At 42.9% G+C, this 19,714-nt stretch overlaps 1 protein-coding gene across 3 annotated transcripts in view; it reads right to left on the bottom strand.

Moving 5' to 3' along the window:
* LOC127988382 (serine/threonine-protein kinase PAK 3) overlaps positions 1-19,714 on the bottom strand; it is a 286,343-nt gene that overhangs the window by 107,185 nt on the left and 159,444 nt on the right. For all 3 annotated transcript variants that reach the window (XM_052591128.1, XM_052591145.1, XM_052591137.1), the window contains one exon: positions 1,807-1,953. In XM_052591128.1, the coding sequence (XP_052447088.1) occupies positions 1,807-1,953 (147 nt within the window). The remainder of the gene's footprint in view (positions 1-1,806; positions 1,954-19,714) is intronic.

The following is a 19,714-nucleotide window of genomic DNA, read 5'->3' as shown; positions in this document are numbered from 1 at the left end:
CTCACTATTCTAATTCTATTCTTAAAAAAAGAAAAAATCAAACTACTTTTCTAATATTTTTGTATTCTATTCTCTTTTCATTTATTTATTATGCAATTGTGTATGTATGTATGTATGTGCATGTATATGTGTATGTACTGTATATATATATATATATATATATATATATATATATATATATATGTATATATATGTGTGTGTGTGTGTGTGTGTGTGTGTGTATGCATGTATATATATATATATATATATATATATATATGTGTGTGTGTGTGTGTGTGTGTGTGTGTGTGTGTGTGTGTGTGTGTGTGTGTGTGTGTGTGTGTGTGTAAAGACCTCGAACAAAGCTTGCTCTATTCTTTATTATATTATTTAAAAGCCCATGCTTCGTGTACTGTGCTAACCTAACTGAGACTTGTTATAGCACTTATATTTCATTGCCCTTTTTGTTGTTTTTGATTGCTGCCACTGTCCTCATTTGTAAGTCGCTTTGGATAAAAGCGTCTAAATGTAAATGTTAATGTTCCATGTGCGGTTCAATATCAACCAATAAGATTCCATTTACTATGTCACGTTTTCAGTCAGTCATTGAAGCCTATTTCTGATTGGTTGTTGCCGTTTTAACAGCGTTTATGCCAAGAGCAAAGAGGAAAGAAATAGAAGAGTACTGAGAAACCTGAGCGAGCCCAGATAAAATTCTTACAAGGGTAACGTGTATCTGAGAGGGTGCGCCGAGTTCCAGCGCGCGAACAGAGAGCTTCGCGCTCCGCACATTATATTCCGCGCGCGAGCAGAGAGAGTCGCGCTCGCGCACATTATATTCCGCACGCGAGCAGAGAGATTCGCGCTCGCGCACTTTATATTCCGCGCGCGAACAGAGAGATTCACGCTCGCACATCATATTAATGTACTTTCGCGCTACAATTATGCGCTCTCGACATTTGACAGGGAAATAACGCCATATGTATGGAACTGATTTTTTTTTAACGCCCCTTATATATCAGAAGGTTTAATGAATGTTTAAAAAATGGTAAACATATTTCCAGTGTTGTGGAAACTTATGCCTGAACTACATTTGTTCATCATATTATAGCATTTTATAATGTTTTTATTAGTTTGCAGTGCACATTTACTTATGTTTTATATATTCCAGTACCTTTTTAAAATATTCCTGTAAACCTGATGAGATACAGTGTTAACTAAAATTCTCAGTTCCACAAGCATGTCCAAGAAACTCATGAATATTCATGTATGCTCCACTCACTGAAACCGAACATATCAGAAACCGAAAAAAAATCACAATACAATAAACCAATAAAAATATGCTAGTCTCACGATAACCAAGTTCTGTTTACAAGGGAAAAGGAAGTAAAGTTTTCTCCAAAATCCTCTGACATTTTTCTTTACAAATCCTTGTATTGTACTTCTAACATGTTCCCTATGTTTTGCTTTGCTCTCTCCTCTGCACTTCCACGTTCTTCACTTCTCGCTGGGGCTTTTGCTATGCCTACTTCCCACATCATCCGCTGGAACACACTCTCATGTACACATGTAAAACAGTTAGCAGAAGATAAAGATCATATTCGTTTGAAAGAATAAAGTCATATACACCTTGGATGGCTTGAGGGTCAAGTCATGGGGTAATTTTCATTTTTAGGTGAACTATCCCTTTAAGTGTCTCACTTCTCAGATTTTTCTCCTGAGAAATATCTTAGTAATATGATGCAACATCTATTCATATTTGACTTTTTTTTTTTATAACACATTATGTATCTAATATCTTAAAAATATATGTCATGCTGTACTAACAGATTTGGTGTGCTCAGGTCGTGGGGCAATAATGGGTGGAACCTCATCATCATCCTCATCTTCTTCCTCTTCATCCTCCTCTTCCTCATCTTCTTCTTCAGACATCGGAGGTACAATAGGAGGTTCAGAAGTCGTCTTAGCCCCTTGCTGCACTCCCAAATAGACACACACACACACAAATGTGCAGAGTGCAAACAGCATTGAGTGCTTGATCCACAATCAATACATATCACAACCCTAAGTCTTCATATATAGACATTTTAATTAAGACTATTTCTCAAAATAAACCGTAGAGATTACTCCACAAAAACTGTGTCTAACAGTAGTATTTTACAGTGCATTGTTTTATTAGGGGTGCTCCGATCACGATCGGCCGATCGTTAATGCGCATCTCATCAGTAAAGCCGGTTCTCTAATCAGCGGTTAATTCCATCAGGTGCGCGATTTCACATAGAGCAGCTGTTACTACACAGAGCCGTTGTTAACTGAGAAGATGCGCAAATCGACTTCATTTTCAGCATTTTTGGCGCATCTTCTCAGTTAACGGCTCTGTGTAGTAACAGCTGCTCTATGTGAAATCGCGCACCTGATGGAATTAACCGCTGATTAGAGAACCGGCTTTACTGATGAGATGCTCATTAACGATCGGCCGATCGTGATCGGAGCACCCCTATGTTTTATTAAAAAAAAACTTCAATAACTGTTTTTTATTTCTAAGATTAAACTGACAATTTATCATATTGAAAATAAAAAGTTATTTTTATATTACTTTTTAAATAATGGGTCAAAATGTCTGAGATTACTGTACATCTGGTTCATTCATCAAAGAGAAAATCACAAAACAGATTGTATTGTTGATACATTAACATACTGTGCATAAATTTACATACTATGCACAGTATACATAATATACATTTCAGCAAAGGAAAGTATGTTTTTATAGTATTCCTTATGCTGGCATGAACTGACGATATAATGGCATATTGCAAGATTCTGAGCTAGGTGTCACTGCAGTTTCTGCAATGTCTTATTCCCTCATCTCAGGAAACCAAGTTTATGGGAGTAACCAAAGACGTTACCTCTTGATTTAGTTCACTTGACATTGCCTCAGAGTGTATAAAATTACACCATATGCTACAGTGAGGGGTTGTCGCTCAAGTATGTCAAGTTACACAAACACAAATATAATGTACCGACAATCCAGTATGACAGTCTTTGCTTAGATACAGGAAGGCCTTTCATGTGTCTGCCATGACTTGAATGGGAGTCCTGTGAGAGGATCCAACAAAAGTGCCAAGTTGGTAGGGTGGAAGGGCAAAGGTGTTCATAATTTTTGCTCCCTTTAAGAATCACACCCTAGGTCATTTCTACCAAATGGGCAATTATTAAAGTGAGTATGGATTATTTTTATAGCATGCATACAGTTTCAATGTAGAGGATGTACAATAAAAAAGACACTCTTAAAAAGGATATAATGATTGTTATTGGACAGTTAAATGGGTCCACAATATGGACCAATTGGTGAAACCATTCATGTCTATAGATGCCTTAGTGGAAGGAGCCCTGGCCTTAGAGATAGTGTTTAACATACTTAGAAAGCAAATCTTGTGCTGGCAAGCTCCGTTGAGTAGCTAGACACAAAGATTCCAAAACTCTGCGGAGGGATGCCATATCACTCCCTGTGCTTTAGAGAGTGTGTCTCTCCTCAGCTGGATAGTCCACTTCTGCCCTGTCAAATATACTCCAAATCATATTAACCGTCAAAGGGTATAATCCCCATTATCCGTGGAACACCCCACCCCTTGATAGCATTCTGTACCAACTTCAAGACTGCAAGAGAGTGGATCACTCTCTGCGAACACTCCTCTGAGAGAAATTAAATTACCCACTCTGACACTCCTGGCTGTGCCTTTGAGAGACAACTCGCCACTCCCTCAGGAGAAGAAAAAATCCCTAAGTCAAGGGTTAAGAGCATTGAAGTGAAAGTGACATTCAGCCAAGTATGGTGACCCATACTCAGAATTTGTGCTCTGCATTTAACCCATCCAAAGTTCACACACACAGAGCAGTGAACACACACACACACACTGTGAACACACACCCGGAGCAGTGGGCAGCCATTTATGCTGCGGCGCCCGGGGAGCAGTTGGGGGTTCGATGCCTTGCTCAAGGGCACCTAAGTCGTGGTATTGAAGGTGAAGAGAGCACTGTACATGCACTCCCCCCACCTACAATTCCTACCGGCCCGAGGCTCGAACTCACAACCTTTCAATTGCAAGTTCGAGTCGCTAACCGTCAGGCCACGACTTCCCTGCAACTTAAGTGTCACCCTTACCTAAGTGTTTATACATATGGTTCCCTTTTAGTCATTCAGCACAATGATCAAGGGTTCATGGATGCTGCATGTTCTTTTTGTGGTGACATGATTATCTCAGAGTTGCATGAAAGACTCTGTTACATCAAATGGGGCGGGGTCCCTCTGCCGCAATCCAGTGTTCGTCTCGACAGTCGGGTGTTTCCCCTCAACGGCCTGTGGGTTTTCGTCAGGTTTAACTGACAGTGCTTATAGAGCACCTTCTGCCCTACCCATGGCGTGACCACAGGTCCATCAGGCCATAACTTTTTTGAAGTAATGGTGCTTCATATAAAATTATCCAGAGTAACAAGTGTTAATGATACTGTCACGGTTCATGAATGCACCGTCTCCTGCGGTGTTCATGTTACGTCATGTTGATTGTTTCATGTGGGCTCATTCTAACAGCCTACTTAATGTCCTGTCTTTCATCTCTTGTTTGTCAGATCGTTGTTTGAGGTCCTCTGTGTAGATGTCTGTTCGTTCTCCCGTATTCCTGCCCTTGCTCTGTCTCCTGTTCGGTCGTCTCTGGATTATATCAGCCACTCACGGATTATCCTCATCTCTCACGGATCTACCACCACCATCATCTCTACCCACGCACTCAAATCACCTACTCACCAGTCTGTGCTGCCATCGAGGTCCCTGCATCACTCTCCAACCTTCATTCATCACACCTCCTTACAATAAACTCTATTTACTTGCATTTGCCTCCTGTCCTCCATTGAAAGCGTTACAGAACGATCTGAACCAAATGGAGGCAGCGAGTAATCAACCTTCCGCCCTCGAAGATTTTCTCAGCGCCAGTGTTCGGAGCATGGACTCTCAGGAGAGGAATCTTAACGACACTGGTTGCGCGGTTCAAGCCTTGGTGATGCAGGTGTCCGAGCTCACCCAACAGTTCCAGCTACTACAAGCTCCCACTGCGCCACCCACACCGCCTGTTCTACCAGCACCATCGGAGACCCCCTCCCAGCCGGAACCATGTCTCCCGAGTCCGGAGACTAACTCGGGTGAGCACAACTTCTGTAGAGCATTTTTAACCCGATCCATGCTGCGCCTCGTTTCAGGCACTCTCCGCCGAGATGAGACGGGTCTTCGATCGGGCCGTCGCTGGGAGGGAGGCAGCCAGGAGGCGTGCGGAGCTGCAATATTCCATTGAGTTCCGAACCCTGGCGGTGTAGTGCAATTGGAACGAGGAGGCGCAGTGGGACATGTTCCTGCATGGGCTGGCTGACCGCGTCCAGAAGGAGATCTACGCCCTGGATCTCCCCACTTCTCTGAATGGGCTCATTGAACTGGCTTTGCGGGTCAACGCACGTCTGACGCAGACGGAGAGGAGGAGCTTACCCAGTACCACATCCAGAACACAGACGGACGTGCGATTCAGCGGCGGGGACTTGGCCAGCCCCTCCTACGATCACAAGCCCATGCAGGTAGGGCGAGCTCGGCTTTCCCGGGAGGACAAGGAGAGTCTCTTGGCCTGTGCCTCTTAATGCGGGGGAGCCGGACATCAAGCCTACACCTGTCCGGTAAAGGGCCAAGCCCGATAGTACGTATGAGGCTACTATCGGTTGGGATCTCCGCCAAGAAGACCTCATCATCATCATCATCATCTACGCTCCTTCCGGTAAGAGTAAGATGTTCAGCACAGACCCACCACTGTCAAGCACTACTGGACTCAGGGGCAGAAGGTAATTTCATGGACAGCACACTGGCAAACAAACTCCACATTCCCCTCAGAACCCTTCCCCACCACATCACGGTTCACGCCCTCAATGGACAGAAACTTCCGGCTATTTCGCACATCATTGAAGACATCACCCTCATCACATCAGGCAATCATTCTGAAACAATTTCTTTCCACATAATTGACTCTCCCCTGGCACCCATAGTCCTCGGTCACCCTTGGCTCCTCCTCCATAACCCCAAAATAGACTGGTCCTCCAATTCCATTCCATTCCAAAAGTGTCATGAGTCTTGTTTAGTGTCTGCCTGTCCGTCTCTGTCTGTCTGTGTTAAAGGAGAAGGTGGTGGATTTGTCTAACGTGCCCACCGAGTACCTCCATCTGAAGGAAGTGCTCAGTAAGTCTCGTGCTGCTTCTCTTCCTCCGCATCGTCCCTATGACTGTGCCATAGATTTACTGTCAGGTAAGTCTCCGCCTAAAGGCAAATTATATTCACTTTCTGTTCCAGAAAGGGAGGCTATGGAGAAATATATTTCTGATTCTCTAGCTTCGAAGTTCATCCGCCCTTCCTCTTCTCCTGCGGGGGCGGGGCTCTTTTTTCTAGGGAAGAAGGATGGATCACTGCGACCTTGTATTGATTACCGGGGACTGAACAACATCACGGTAAAGAATACTTATCCTTTGCCGTTGATGTCTTCGGTCTTCGAGAGGTTGCAGGGAGCGTAAATTTTCACAAAACTGGACTTACGCAATGCTTATCATTTGGTTCGTATCATGGGGGGGGGGGGGGGGGGGGGTAATAGAAGACCGCCTTTAATACCCCCAGAGGGCACTTTGAATATTTGGTCATGCCCTTCAGGCTCTCCAACTCCCCAGCAGTCTTCCAGGCACTCGTCAACAACGTGCTGCGAGATATGATTGATCAGTTCATATATGTCTACCTGGACGACATATTGATTTTTTCTTCTTCTCTCCAGGAACATGTGCAGCACGTCCGACGAGTGCTTCAGAGGTTGCTAGAGAATGGGCTTTTTGAAAAAGGCGGAGAAATGCGAGTTACATGCACAGTCAATTCCATTTTTGTGGTATATCGTGTCGATTGAGGGAATACGCATGGATCCCGAGAAGGTTAAGGCTGTAGTAGAGTGGCCAAGTCCAGATTCCCGTAAGGCCCTACAGAGGTTTCTGGGGTTCGCCAACTTCTACCAGCGTTTTATTCGCAACTTCAGCCAACTAGCCGCACCTCTGACCGCCTTGACCTCCGCCAAGACTGCATTCAGGTGGTCAGACACAGCTGAGGTGGTGTTTGCCAAACTGAAGAGCTGCATCGTTTCAGCCCCTATCTTGATAACCCCAGACCCAGCACGTCAGTTTGTGGTGGAGGTGGATGCGTCTGAGGTGGGGGTAGGAGCGGTATTATCGCAACGTTCTCCCTCAGATGACAAGTCCACCCTTGCGCGTATTTTTCTTATCGTTTATCCCCTGCCGAACGAAATTACGATATTGGTAACCGAGAATTGTTGGCAGTTAAGATGACATTGGAGGAATGGCGACACTGGTTAGAAGGATCGGGGGTTCCTTTTATTGTATGGACAGACCACAAGAATTTACATGACTTTACCATCTCGTACCGCCCGGGTTCCAAAAATATTAAACCCGACTCTTTGTCACGTATTTTTGACCATTCCGAACGCCCGTCCACTCCCGAGTGTATTTTTCCTGAGACATAAGTGGTCTCCACACTCACATGGGAGATCGAATCGAAGGTCAAAACGGCCTTAGAAGGGGTAACGCCTCCGCCCGGGTGCCTATCAAATTGCTTTTTTGTGCTGGAGGGATTAAGGTCCAACGTTATCCAGTGGGGACATTGCTCTAATGTAGCTTGCCATCCAGGGGTTAACTGCACTAGATTTTTGGTAGCATTTTATTTTACAGTCCTGTTCCCCATGTACATACTATGTACTTATTATAGTAATTACAATAATTATGTAATAACTAGGTACTAACCCTGAACCTACCCCTAAACCTAACCCTAACCCATGTAGTTACCTTGTATTACCAGAACTTTCTTAGATAAATACACTGTAAATACACTATAAAAGTACATGGAAGTACACGTACTGTAAAATAAAGTGCAACCAGATTTTTAGTCAAGCAACGATTCTGGTGGCCAACTATGGCTCGCTGATGGTTTACTTCAACCGCTGCCGGTCCCTTCGAGACCCTGGTCCCACATCGCTCTAGATTTTATTACCTCCCTCCCAGGGCAACACGATAGTTTTGACAGTGGTGGACCGGTTCTCGAAGGCGGCCCATTTTATTCCCTTGCCCAAATTACCCTCAGCCAAGAAGACAGCGTTGACCGTCATAGATCACATCTTTCATTGACATGGCCTTCCGATATACGTGGTTTCCAACAATGGTCAAACCAAGAGAGCCAACCAAGATTTGGAAAGGGTGTTGCGATGTTTGGTCTCTAAGAATCCTTCCTCCTGGAGCCAACAATTGTCTATGGTGGAGTACGCCCACAATACCTTACCAGTTTCAGCTACGGGCCTATCTTCTTTTGAGTGTAGTGTAGGTTACCAGCCACCTATTTTTCCCAGTCTGGAATCCGAAGTCGCGGTCCCCTCCGTTCACGCCTTTGTCCAGAGGTGTCACCGCACCTGGACTAGAGCCCGCAAGACTCCACTCCAAGTGGGAGCGCGCACTAAGGCCAAAGCCGATTGCCACCGGTCTAGGCCTCCCGTATACGTCGTGGGTCAAAAAGTGTGGATTTCTACTAAGAATATTCCTCTCCGCTCCGTATCTAATAAGTTGGCTCCCAAATGTATTGGGCCGTTTACTGTCACCAAGATCATTAGCCCGGTGGCAGTCTGCCTTAAACTCTCCCCTGCGTACAGGAGAATTCATCCTGCCTTTCATGTGTCAAAAATAAAGCCCGTATTTCATTCTCCCTTTAATCCGCCTACCCCGGTGGGGTAGATCGTTGTTTGAGGTACTCTGTGTAGATGTCTGTTTGTTCTCCCGTGTTCCTGCCCTTGCTCTGTCTCCTGTTCGGTCGTCTCTGGATTATATCAGCCACTCACGGATTATCCTCATCTCTCATGGATCTACCACCACCATCATCTCTACCAATGCACTCAAATCACCTACTCACCAGTCTGTGCTGCCGTCGAGGTCCCTGCGTCACTCTCCAACCTTCATTCATCACACCTCCTTACAATAAACTCTATTTACCTGCATTTGCCTCATGTCCTCCATTGAAAGCGTTACAGATACATCCCCTGGGATGCTTGTACTGGCTACTCTATACATGCCACAAGGAAACTCTTGGGGTTAGAGAACATGTGTCAGGTCCTACTCATTGTCGAAATCCTACTCTACATTTAATACTGTCACATGGAATTGATTTTGATGTTTTGAAATTTTACAACCAAGCAATGATCACAGATCATTATCTAGTCTTGTGTAAACTTAATATAGCTAAAACTGTAAATTCTACTTCTTGTTACAAGTATGGTAGAACCATCACTTATAACACAAAATACTGCTTTGTATCTAATTTTCCTGATAAATCACAATTCCTTAGCACATCCAAACACTCAGAACAACGTGATGTAACAGAAACTATGTACTTTCTCTTTTCTATCATTTTAAATATGGTTGCTGCTTTACGCTTAAGGAAGATTAAAGAAAACGGTCTGACACTATGGTATAATGAGCACACTTTCACCCTAAAGAGAGCAGCCCGGAAAAGGGAGTGCAGCTGGAGCGAAACAAAACTAGCAGCCGTCAGCTACAGTATCACATCAGACAGTGTGTTATAGATCCCCTGAGGAACAGTTCCACTCATTCTCTTACATAGGAGAGGAAGAATTGTATAAACTGTGGGGATTTCCAGTCAGGATTTAGACTGTATCATAGTACTGAGACTACTCTCCTTAGAGTTACAAATAGCCTGCTCTTATCATCTGATCGTGCTTATATCTCTCTGTTAGTGCTATTGGATCTTAGTGCTGCATTTGACACTACTGGCCACAACATTCTCTTAAATAGAAAACTTTGCTGGCTTTATGATGGTTCAAATCAAACTTATCTGACTGCCATCAATTCATTGGAGTGAATAAAGAGGTATCATATTGATCACAAGTGCATTACGGAGGACTGCAAGGCTCAGTAATAGGGCTGTTACTTTTCACACTATAGCTGTTACCCTTGGGAGATATCATCAGGAAGCATGGTGTTAGCTTTCACTGTAATGCTGAAGATACTCAACTCTATATTTCTTAGAGGCCTGGAGAAACATACCATTTATTAATATGCATATACAACATACCAATTTATGGAATGCACAGTCATTATAAAAACCTGGACGAGGAGTAATTTCTTACTGCTAAATTCTGAAAAAAAAATAAAATAATAAAAACGGTGGTAATTAAAGGACCTAAAAACTCTGCATGTGATAACCTAGAATGATGTCTAAGACTCGATGGCTGGTCTGTCAATTCTTTGTCATCAGTTAGAGACCTGGGTCTGTTATTTGATAGCAATCTTTCCTTTGAAAGCCACATTTCTAGCATTTGTAAAACTGCATTTTTCCTTCTCAAAAAACTGCATTTTTCCTTCTCAAAAATATATGTAAAATACAACCTACGCTCTCAATGCTCTCAATTAATGTGTTTATGACCTCAAGGTTATATTATATTAGTGCTTTATTGGATGGTTGTTCTGCACACTTAATAAACATACTCTAGCTGGTCCAAAATGCAGCAGCAAGAGTTCTTACAAGAACCAGGAAGTATATCCATATTAGCCCAGTTCTGTCAACACTGCACAGGCTACCTATCAAACATTGTCTAGATTTTAAATCTTGCTTATTACTTATAAAGCCCTGAATGATTTAGCACCTCAGTATTTGAATGAGCTCTTATTGCACTATATTCCTCCACATCTGCTGCATTCTCAAAACTCAAGCAAATTGTAAATACCTCAAACATCAAAATCAACTGCGAGTGGCAGATCCTTTTCCTTCTTAGCTCCCAAACTCTGGAATAACCCATCTAGCATTGCTCAGGAGGCAGACACACTATGTCAGTTTAAATCTAGATTAAAGACCCACCTCTTTATCCTGGTTTACACATCACACTAACACATTTCTAATATTCAAATCCGTCCGTAAGGATTTTTAGGCTGCATTATTAGGAAATTCGGAACTGGGAGCACTTCCCACAACTACTTGCTACATCGTAAGATGAATGGCATCTATGTTAAGATTTGTCTTTTTCTCTCTTATTCCGAGGTCACCGTTGCCACCACATCCAATCTGTATCCAGATCAGATGGTCACTGTAGTCACCCGGATCCAGTACTTATCCAGCCCAGATGGTGGATCAGCACCTAGAGAGGAGAAGCCCAAGGAGAGCAAGACCACTAGATGAGCCCCTGAGAGAGATCCACAGTCAAGACCTTGTCTCATAGAAGCCCACCGGGACAAGACCACAGGAAACAGATGATTCTTCTGCACAATCTGACTTTGCTGCCAGCCTACAATTAAACTGCTAGTTTTGTCTGGCCAGAGGAGAACTGGCCTCCGACTGAGCCTGGTTTCTCTGTTCACTTCTTTCTGTCACTGATGGAGTATTGGTTCCTTGCCGCAGTCGCATCTGAAAGCTCTGGTGTATAGATGAAACATCACCCACGTCCACGTAATGCTCTATTAAATTAGTTTGTGATGGAATGTCTCTGAAAAATGATGGAAACTCATGTATCAACTGTGACAACTCAGCTTGCTGCAAATCAGTAAATGGCAGTCTTTCTGTCTGGAGTTGTGATTTCATAATTAAGATCGACAGTGAATGCACAACAGTAAATGATCCCACAAATTTCATGCAGAACGGAGAGCCCACAAATGGCAGCAATGCCAAAACCTGATCCCCCAGGATTAAATACACAATGTTCAAATCAAACAACTTTTTCCATCTTTATCTGCACTTTCTTAAAAACAATTAATGCTGCTTGACCAGCTAAAAAATAATCTTCTTCTAAGAACTTTGACATATTCAAGCAGACTTTTTGGTGGCTGTTTAACTTTTAACTGATCACACACAATAACAAGTGGACTGCACATCTTATGCCCCAAAATGAGCTAGTTGGGACTAAAAACCAAACTAGACTGGGTGACCTCCCTTGCACCCAAAAAAAACATGGAATTCCATCATCCCCTTCTTGATTTAATTCAACACAATACACACACAAAGGACATTTGGTGAAACTGTTCCAGCGCTCCCTGACTCTGAGGATAGTATGCACTGGACTGCTGATGCTGAACCCCCAACTAATAAAAAATCTGCAAACATGTTAGACATGAAATTTGTTCCCTGGGCCTTAGGTATACTGAAAATTGAAATAAAGTTGAGATAAGGCTTTTACAACGGACAGTGATGTTAAGCATTGCATAAGACGCTGGGTAGCAAGTACTTTAATACATTACAGTCAAGATAAATACTGACTAACCACCACAATCTTCTCTTTGGGCAAGCCACTTGTGCAACAGCAACCCATCATGAACAAATTATCCAGTTGCGGCACTCTCCACATCCTCTGGAGGGAGAACATCATCAAACAAAAATTTTCGACATGGGATCATCCCCCTGGGCAATGACGAATTCTGCACAAGATATTTTAGACCAGAGAGACAATTCAGGAGTGACCGACTTAACTGGTATGGGGGTATCACACAAGTTAACATCCTCATTCAGCATCTTGGTCTTACACAGTGTCACAATGCAAGACGCATCCTCAGATAACGCACAACACCCCTGTTCGGGAAAGGAAGACAGGGTAACAATCGGTGAAGTGGCCAGCATCGACCAGTACCAGATTTTACACCATCATACTTCTTTCCTCTGTTGAAAAAGCAGTATACGTCTCCTGAGCTTTCCCCACTAATACAGATTGAAGCATAACTGCACAGTCGTCTCAGGCCATCCCCATTCCTCTGCTATGATTTCAAACAATCAGAAAAAAAAAACATCAGGATCTCTCTCATTGTACACAGGCAACAATTTCAATTTACTAATTATACCAAAAGGACAGTCTGTGAGTTCACTAAATGATCTGCCCTTACTTCATAGGCTCAAACTCTCAACTTGTAACTGAAATTCCTGATTTTGTTGTTCTGCAGCTAATTTTTGATTGGGTTTCATTTTCTCAAAGACCATCTCACATTGTTTCATCAAATCGTCCAATTGAATTTTTATCTCTCTCTCTCTCTCTCTCTCACACACACATCTCCTTTTCGTGCAACTGTTGCTATTCCCCGCAGTACCTGTGCCATCCTCTACTGCTGCCTTCTTTCCACCATCTTCCGGATTCCTCACCTCCTCACCACCACCTCGGAGTGTCGTCTTCTCAGCCTCATTGTTCCCTTGTGTTTGTTTGTTCATCTCACTATATTAAAAATGTTAACTCGCATCTGTTTCCTGACTTTCATTCACCCCACTGTCACAGAACGATCTCACCAACATGGAAGCAGCGAGCACCAATACCCTTATGGACTACATCAGCAGCAGGAGAGCATCTTGAACACCGGACGCGCTGTCCAAGCGCTGGTGGCACAGGTGTCCGAGCTCACCCAGCAGATCCATCAATTAACATCTCCCACTGTGCCCATCGCACCGCCTGCACCGTCCCCCGGGAGATTCCCCAGGACCACTTCCGGCCAGAGCCGCGACTTCCGGCGCCAGAGAATTATTCGGGTGAGCCAGTGTCTTGCAGAACTTTCTTAACTAAGTGTTCAATGCATTTCGCCCTACAGCCCAGCACCTTCGCCACCAAGGATTCTAAGGTGGCGTTCGCACTTACGTTTTTATTCGGCAAAGCTGCCTTATGGGGGACGGCGGTGTGGGAGAACCAACATCCATTGTGCCTCGTTCCACACCCTCTCTGAAGAAATGAGGAGAGTTTTCGACCGTGCTCCCAGAGGGAGAGGGAACGGCGGAGGTCCCAAGGACTGTGTCTGTATTGTGGAGGCTCTGCTCATAACACCTACTCATGCCCGGTAAAAGAGCCAGCCCGATATTAAACTTGAGGCTACTATCAGGTGGGATCTCAGCTGAGAAGTCCTCATCTACATCATCGACTCTCCTTCCGATGAAACTGTGGTGGGGGAATCAATATCACGAATGTCACGCCCTTCTGGACTCTGGAGCCGAAGATAATTTCATTGATTCTTCACTTGCACGTCACTTGAACATTCCTGTCCTCCCTGTGTCTCTCCCCATCCATGTCACCACACTCAACGGCCAGGAACTGCCTCACGTCACTCACCATACAGAACCCATCACACTGCTCACGTCTGGAAACCATCACAAAACCATATCCTTTTTCCTCATGGACTGCCCTGTTGCTCCCATTGTTTTAGGTCACCCCTGGTTAATCAAACATAATCCACGAGTGGAATGGGGTTCTAGCACTGTCACATTGTGGAGTGAAAGTTGTCATGAGTCTTGTCTGGTTTCTGTTTGTCCTGTTGTTCCTGTTTCTGTCTTTCAGAAGGAGAACATGGTTTTGCCAAATGTGCCTTTTGAGTATCTGGACCTGAAGGAAGTGTTCAGTAAGTCCCGTGCTGCTTCTCTCCCTCCGCATCGTCCCTACGACTGTGCTATAGACTTAGTGTCAGGTAAGTCTCCACCTAAGGGCAAGTTATACTCTGTCTATTGCTGAGAGGGAGGCCATGGAGAAATACATTTCTGATTCCTTAGCCTCTGGGTTCATCCGTCCTTCCTCTTCTCCAGCTGAGGTGGGATTCTTTTTTGTGGGTAAGAAGATTGGTTCTATGCGACCTTGCATTGATTACCGAGAGCTGAACAACATCACGATAAAGAATACCTATCCGTTACCACTCATGTCTTCAGCTTTCGAGAGGTTGCAGGGAGCATCCATATTCACAAAACTGGATTTACGCAATGCGTATCATTTGGTTCGCATCAGGAAGGGGGATGAATGGAAAAAAGCTTTTAATACCCCTAGAGGGCACTTTGAATACTTGGTGATGCCGTGCGGTCTCTCCAACTCGCCCGGGGTTTTCCAAACACTTGTAAATGACGTGTTGAGAGATATGGTAGATCAGTTTATATATGTTTACCTGGATAACATACTGATTTTTTTCTTCATCTCTCCAGGAACACGTTCAACATGTCAGACGAGTGCTCCAGAGGTTACTTGAGAATGGGCTTTTTGTCAAGGCGGAGAAATGCGTATACCATGTCTGTTCCTTTCCTAGGGTATATCGTCTCATCCAAGGGAATACGTATGGACCCTGACAGGGTTAAGGCTGTGATAGATTGGCCATCTCCAGACTCCCGTAAGGCCCTACAGCGATTTCCTCAGGAAGTCATAAATCAGTTCTAGTGCCACAAGAACCAAGCAAGATGACCAACCAACTTGTTCACACAAACAGCTTCAACATTAACAACACTAGAATAATTATTTACAATTTCAATTCAAAGAAAAGAAATTTGGTGCTAAATGTGTTGTTCGTAATTGAAATGCAACGCTGGACATCACATGGAAACCCATGAGTTAAACACTTCCATTGACTTCCCCCCACCTAGCAGAACCAGACTGAAATTCCTAAAGGGGGGGGGGGTGGTGGGCTTTAAACCTCTGTCTTCACAGAAAAGTCTTTGTCATGAGAATGGCAAAGAAACTGCTTTTGTACATATATATGGACCAGAATGAACTCAAAAAGACTCATAAATGAATCAGTCCATCGCATCACTCCATATTCATTTATGTGTAACCCACACATTTGACTATCATGTTATAATCACTTATTGTGTATGCTTTTCTTTTAATAACTATGGCATAGCTTAACGATTTATAATTGTGTTTGGTATGTGTGTGATCGAATCTTCTTGCTTGAATTAGCCCTGACAATAATTTATTTGTCCCATGTATCGTATTCGTGTTATATGAATCATGCCCCAAATTAGACCCTGTAAGGCAGGAAAATTCGGACCACATGCTTGGTAAGATAAACAAATGATTTATGATACCCCCAAGCCAAGACAATATCTGATTGGTCAAGACAACATTTGAGGTGTGGCCAACAGGCCAGTTTAAAAACTGATGACATCGTAAAATCTTTGCTTTTAGTTCTAGCCTTGCTTGTGCTATGAGTCATGCAGGCTTTTAGTCTGCTTTTTAGTCTCTGCTATTAGTCATGCCTGCTCTTAGCTTTTAGCTTGTAGCTTTGTTACCTAGCTTTAGCTTTTAGCTTCTAGCCATGCTGTTTAATCATCACTGTTCTTTGAGCGCGGTTTCAGCGTGCTTCGGCCTGCAAGCCTGCTGCTACTTAGCCACGATGAGAAGGAACACAACCTAGTCTCGTCAAACTTTATTTCTTTTCTTTTCCGTTTGAGAGTTTCGTTTTCTGAGTTAAGTTTTGTAACCTCGAGTCTCCGACGCCTGACCTCGGGTGCCCGTTCAACTTCAACCAGCCCACACGACTCTGGCTTCCCAAGACGTCACTTCAGCGACTGAACTTCCAGCCAATCAACGACCTCGGGATAGCCCTTTCACCGAGGCTCCTTTACTGGTGTATCTAATATAATTTGAACCTCATTGAGGAACTCAATGCAAGCGCTAATTATGTGATTGATGGTTGTTCATGTCTATGCAATTTAACGTATTGCTGTAAACTTGGGATTCCATATTTCCATTCTCTTAAACTCATCTTTCCCTAACTTTCGATCTTCCTGCAACTTGTATGAATGTGTGAGTGTATGCGTTTATGTGTTAGATTAGTTTATATATGTCTTATATTTATCTAATAAAGCCTTATTCATATTGAAAAGAGAAGTATCTTGTGTTTTGTGCTTACAAGTTAATGTCTTAAACAGCCGATCTTGTTACTGTGCTAATTGATAGTGTTTCACTATAGTTTGGATATTAGTATCCAGCGCAGATTTTATGTTAAACGGCTCGATCACTGAATCGCAGGGCGTCTAAGTGACCAGCCGTGAAACAGTGATTCTGTTCAAATTCCCTTTAAAATCTTAAATGATTCCCTTTGAGCTAAATTGACCTGTTTCCGTTACAGATGGGGAACCGACTTATTCGGTTAATCGTATTCTGGACTCGAGACGGAGGGGACGAGGATTCCAGTACCTGGTGGACTGGGAAGGTTACGGTCCGGAGGAGAGAAGTTGGGTACCTGCTAGGGACATATTGGATCACTCCCTTATTGATGACTACAATCAGCAGGTAGGCCCTTCTGGGAACTCCAAGAGGAGTTCTTAGAGGGGGGGGGGGGGGGTGTTTACTTTCACGGTTGGTAAACCGTGACCTCGGGGTGTTTTGCACTTTGTGGTGAAATCTGTGTGTTTCGCGTCTGCACTGATTAGCTTGTGGGCGTCTCTGTTAATTGTCATCAGCAACAGCTGTCACTCATTACTCATCCCCTATATATTGGCTTGTCTAACATCTTGTGTTTGTGAGATCGTTGTTTAATGTCGGTTACACTGTTTGTTGGCTCTAGTGTTGTCTGCGTTGGATGTCTGTGTTTTTCCCAGAACCTCATCCACTCTCCGTACTTCCACTCAGCCACGAACACTTAACTTCGGCTCTATTCCCCGCAGTACCTATGCCATCCTCTCCTGCTGCCTTCTCACCGTCATCTGGACTACTCACCTTCTCTCCACCATCATCCAGATTCCTCACCTCCTCACCACCACCTCGGAGTGTCATCTTCTCAGCCTCATTGTTCCCTTGTGTTTGTTTGTTCATCTCACTTCATTAAAACTTAACTCGCATCTGTTTCCTGACTTTCCTTCACCCCACCGTCACATGTACAATTCAAGAAAATAACACAATCATTGTCACATTAGACGCCGAGAAGGCATTTGACAGAGTAAATTGGAAATTCTTGTTTTCCACATTAGAGCGGTTTGGTTTTTGGGGTATCATTTATTAAATGGATTAAACTATTATACACTTCACCAACAACCACTATCACCACAAATGGACTATCCTCACAAAATTTTACATTGCACAGTGGGACTAGACAAGGATGCTCACTATCACCTCAACTGTTCACTTTTTTTATTGAACCTCTAGCAGCCGCCATACGCCAAGTCACACTCATTACAGGCATCAGGACTAAAATTATGCATCCTAAAATTTGCCTCTATGCAGATGACATACTACTATTCTTAGAGAACCCTCTAATTTCAGTACAAGAAACAATCAAAATCATACACTCATTTGCCAACATATCAGAATAGTCGATTAACTGGGATAAATCATCTGTTCTCCCATTACAATCCAAAAGCTGGGATGCAGCAGTCATCACATTACCTATGCACTGATCATATCACCTTGGGTGTAAGAGTTTCCACCAGGCTGTCAGATCTATGTACATTAAATTTCAACCCACTTCAAAAATCAATTCAGGAAGACATCTATCGCTGGGCAAACATACCACTTTCCATAATGAGCAGGATAGCCACAATCAAAATGACAATATTACCCAAAATAAACTATCTACTTTCAGTGACACCAATACAACCAACCACCGCCTGGTTTAAATCCCTAGACTCAGCAATTATAAAATTCTATTGGAAAAATAAGACTATTAAATAAAATTATCCACCCTTCAGAAACCAAACAGCCTAGGAGGATTAGAAGCACCAAATTTTGCTTTATACTGTTTGGCAAATAATTTGTAATATGTATATAGATGGATTCAACCATCCGATATCACCTGGCTAGACTTGGAACAAAATTTGTGTGATAACTTTCAGATTTCAGACCTGCTTTTATTGCCCAGAAAATTAAAGAACACTCCTGTTTCAAAGAACCTACAATTAGCTCAAGTATGACATCCTGGTAGAAATTTCACAATATTACTAACACACAGCTCTCACATTTGAAACTCACCCCAATTTGTATGGAATTACATTAGGTTCAATAAAAATGAACGTAACTTTATAAAACTGAACATAACTTTTTTTAGAAACTATCAAAAATATACAAAAGTATGGAAGCATTTGGGTAGCAATGTTCAACTTGGGATGTAATATGCAAAATGACAATGCAATATGTAAAATGACAATGCATTTCTTTATTTACATTTACATTTTCCAATACATTTGTGCAACATTTGGTGCAAAATGAAAATTAAATAATTTTCATTTGCCATTTCATACACCAGTTTTAATATGTAAAATTAATATTAATTTTAATGCTTTATAAGTTGCAAAATTAAAATTAAAATGTATTACAGAAATGATTAGATATGTATAACATGTTCAAGCAAAAACTGTAGCAAAATGATAATTTAAATGCTATTTTTCTTAAATGCATTAACACTCACAGTCAAGAGCAAATTTCAATGTGCACACTGAAAATGCATTCCGAGCCGATCACGTCTCCTCCCCCTCCCGCAATGTCAATCACTGCGTGAACAAGGCAGGGCTTGCAAAAGGTCAAGAGACTCAAATCTCAAGAAGAGGATTCAAGTGAGAGAACATGGACAAGACAGTTGGTCCGTGTACGTTTTGATCATTTCGGTTTATGGCTTCAATATTTCATTTCGCACTTGTGGGCGGAGCTGAAACGCAGCTTTCATCTGATTGGTCGAATCGCTCCGCCTTCAGCTCGGTCTTTTCATTCTTTCAGGCAGAATAAGAGTCAGTGCGAGTGAAGCACTGTAATGTCTGAAACCACTGCTCACTGTTAAGTAGCATAATATTTGAATCAGATGTAGCTGGGCACATAATTCGTGCTGTTGTGACCTGCAAATTATTTCTAGGTTGTAGTATGGTTTGAATATTGTCCCTCTGTTATATACAGTGCAAATA

This window comes from Carassius gibelio, chromosome A5, assembly GCF_023724105.1.
Source record: "Carassius gibelio isolate Cgi1373 ecotype wild population from Czech Republic chromosome A5, carGib1.2-hapl.c, whole genome shotgun sequence".
Taxonomy (NCBI): domain Eukaryota; kingdom Metazoa; phylum Chordata; class Actinopteri; order Cypriniformes; family Cyprinidae; genus Carassius; species Carassius gibelio.
Note: the sequence above shows the minus strand (reverse complement) of the source record. Positions and strands in the feature narration are given on the sequence as shown.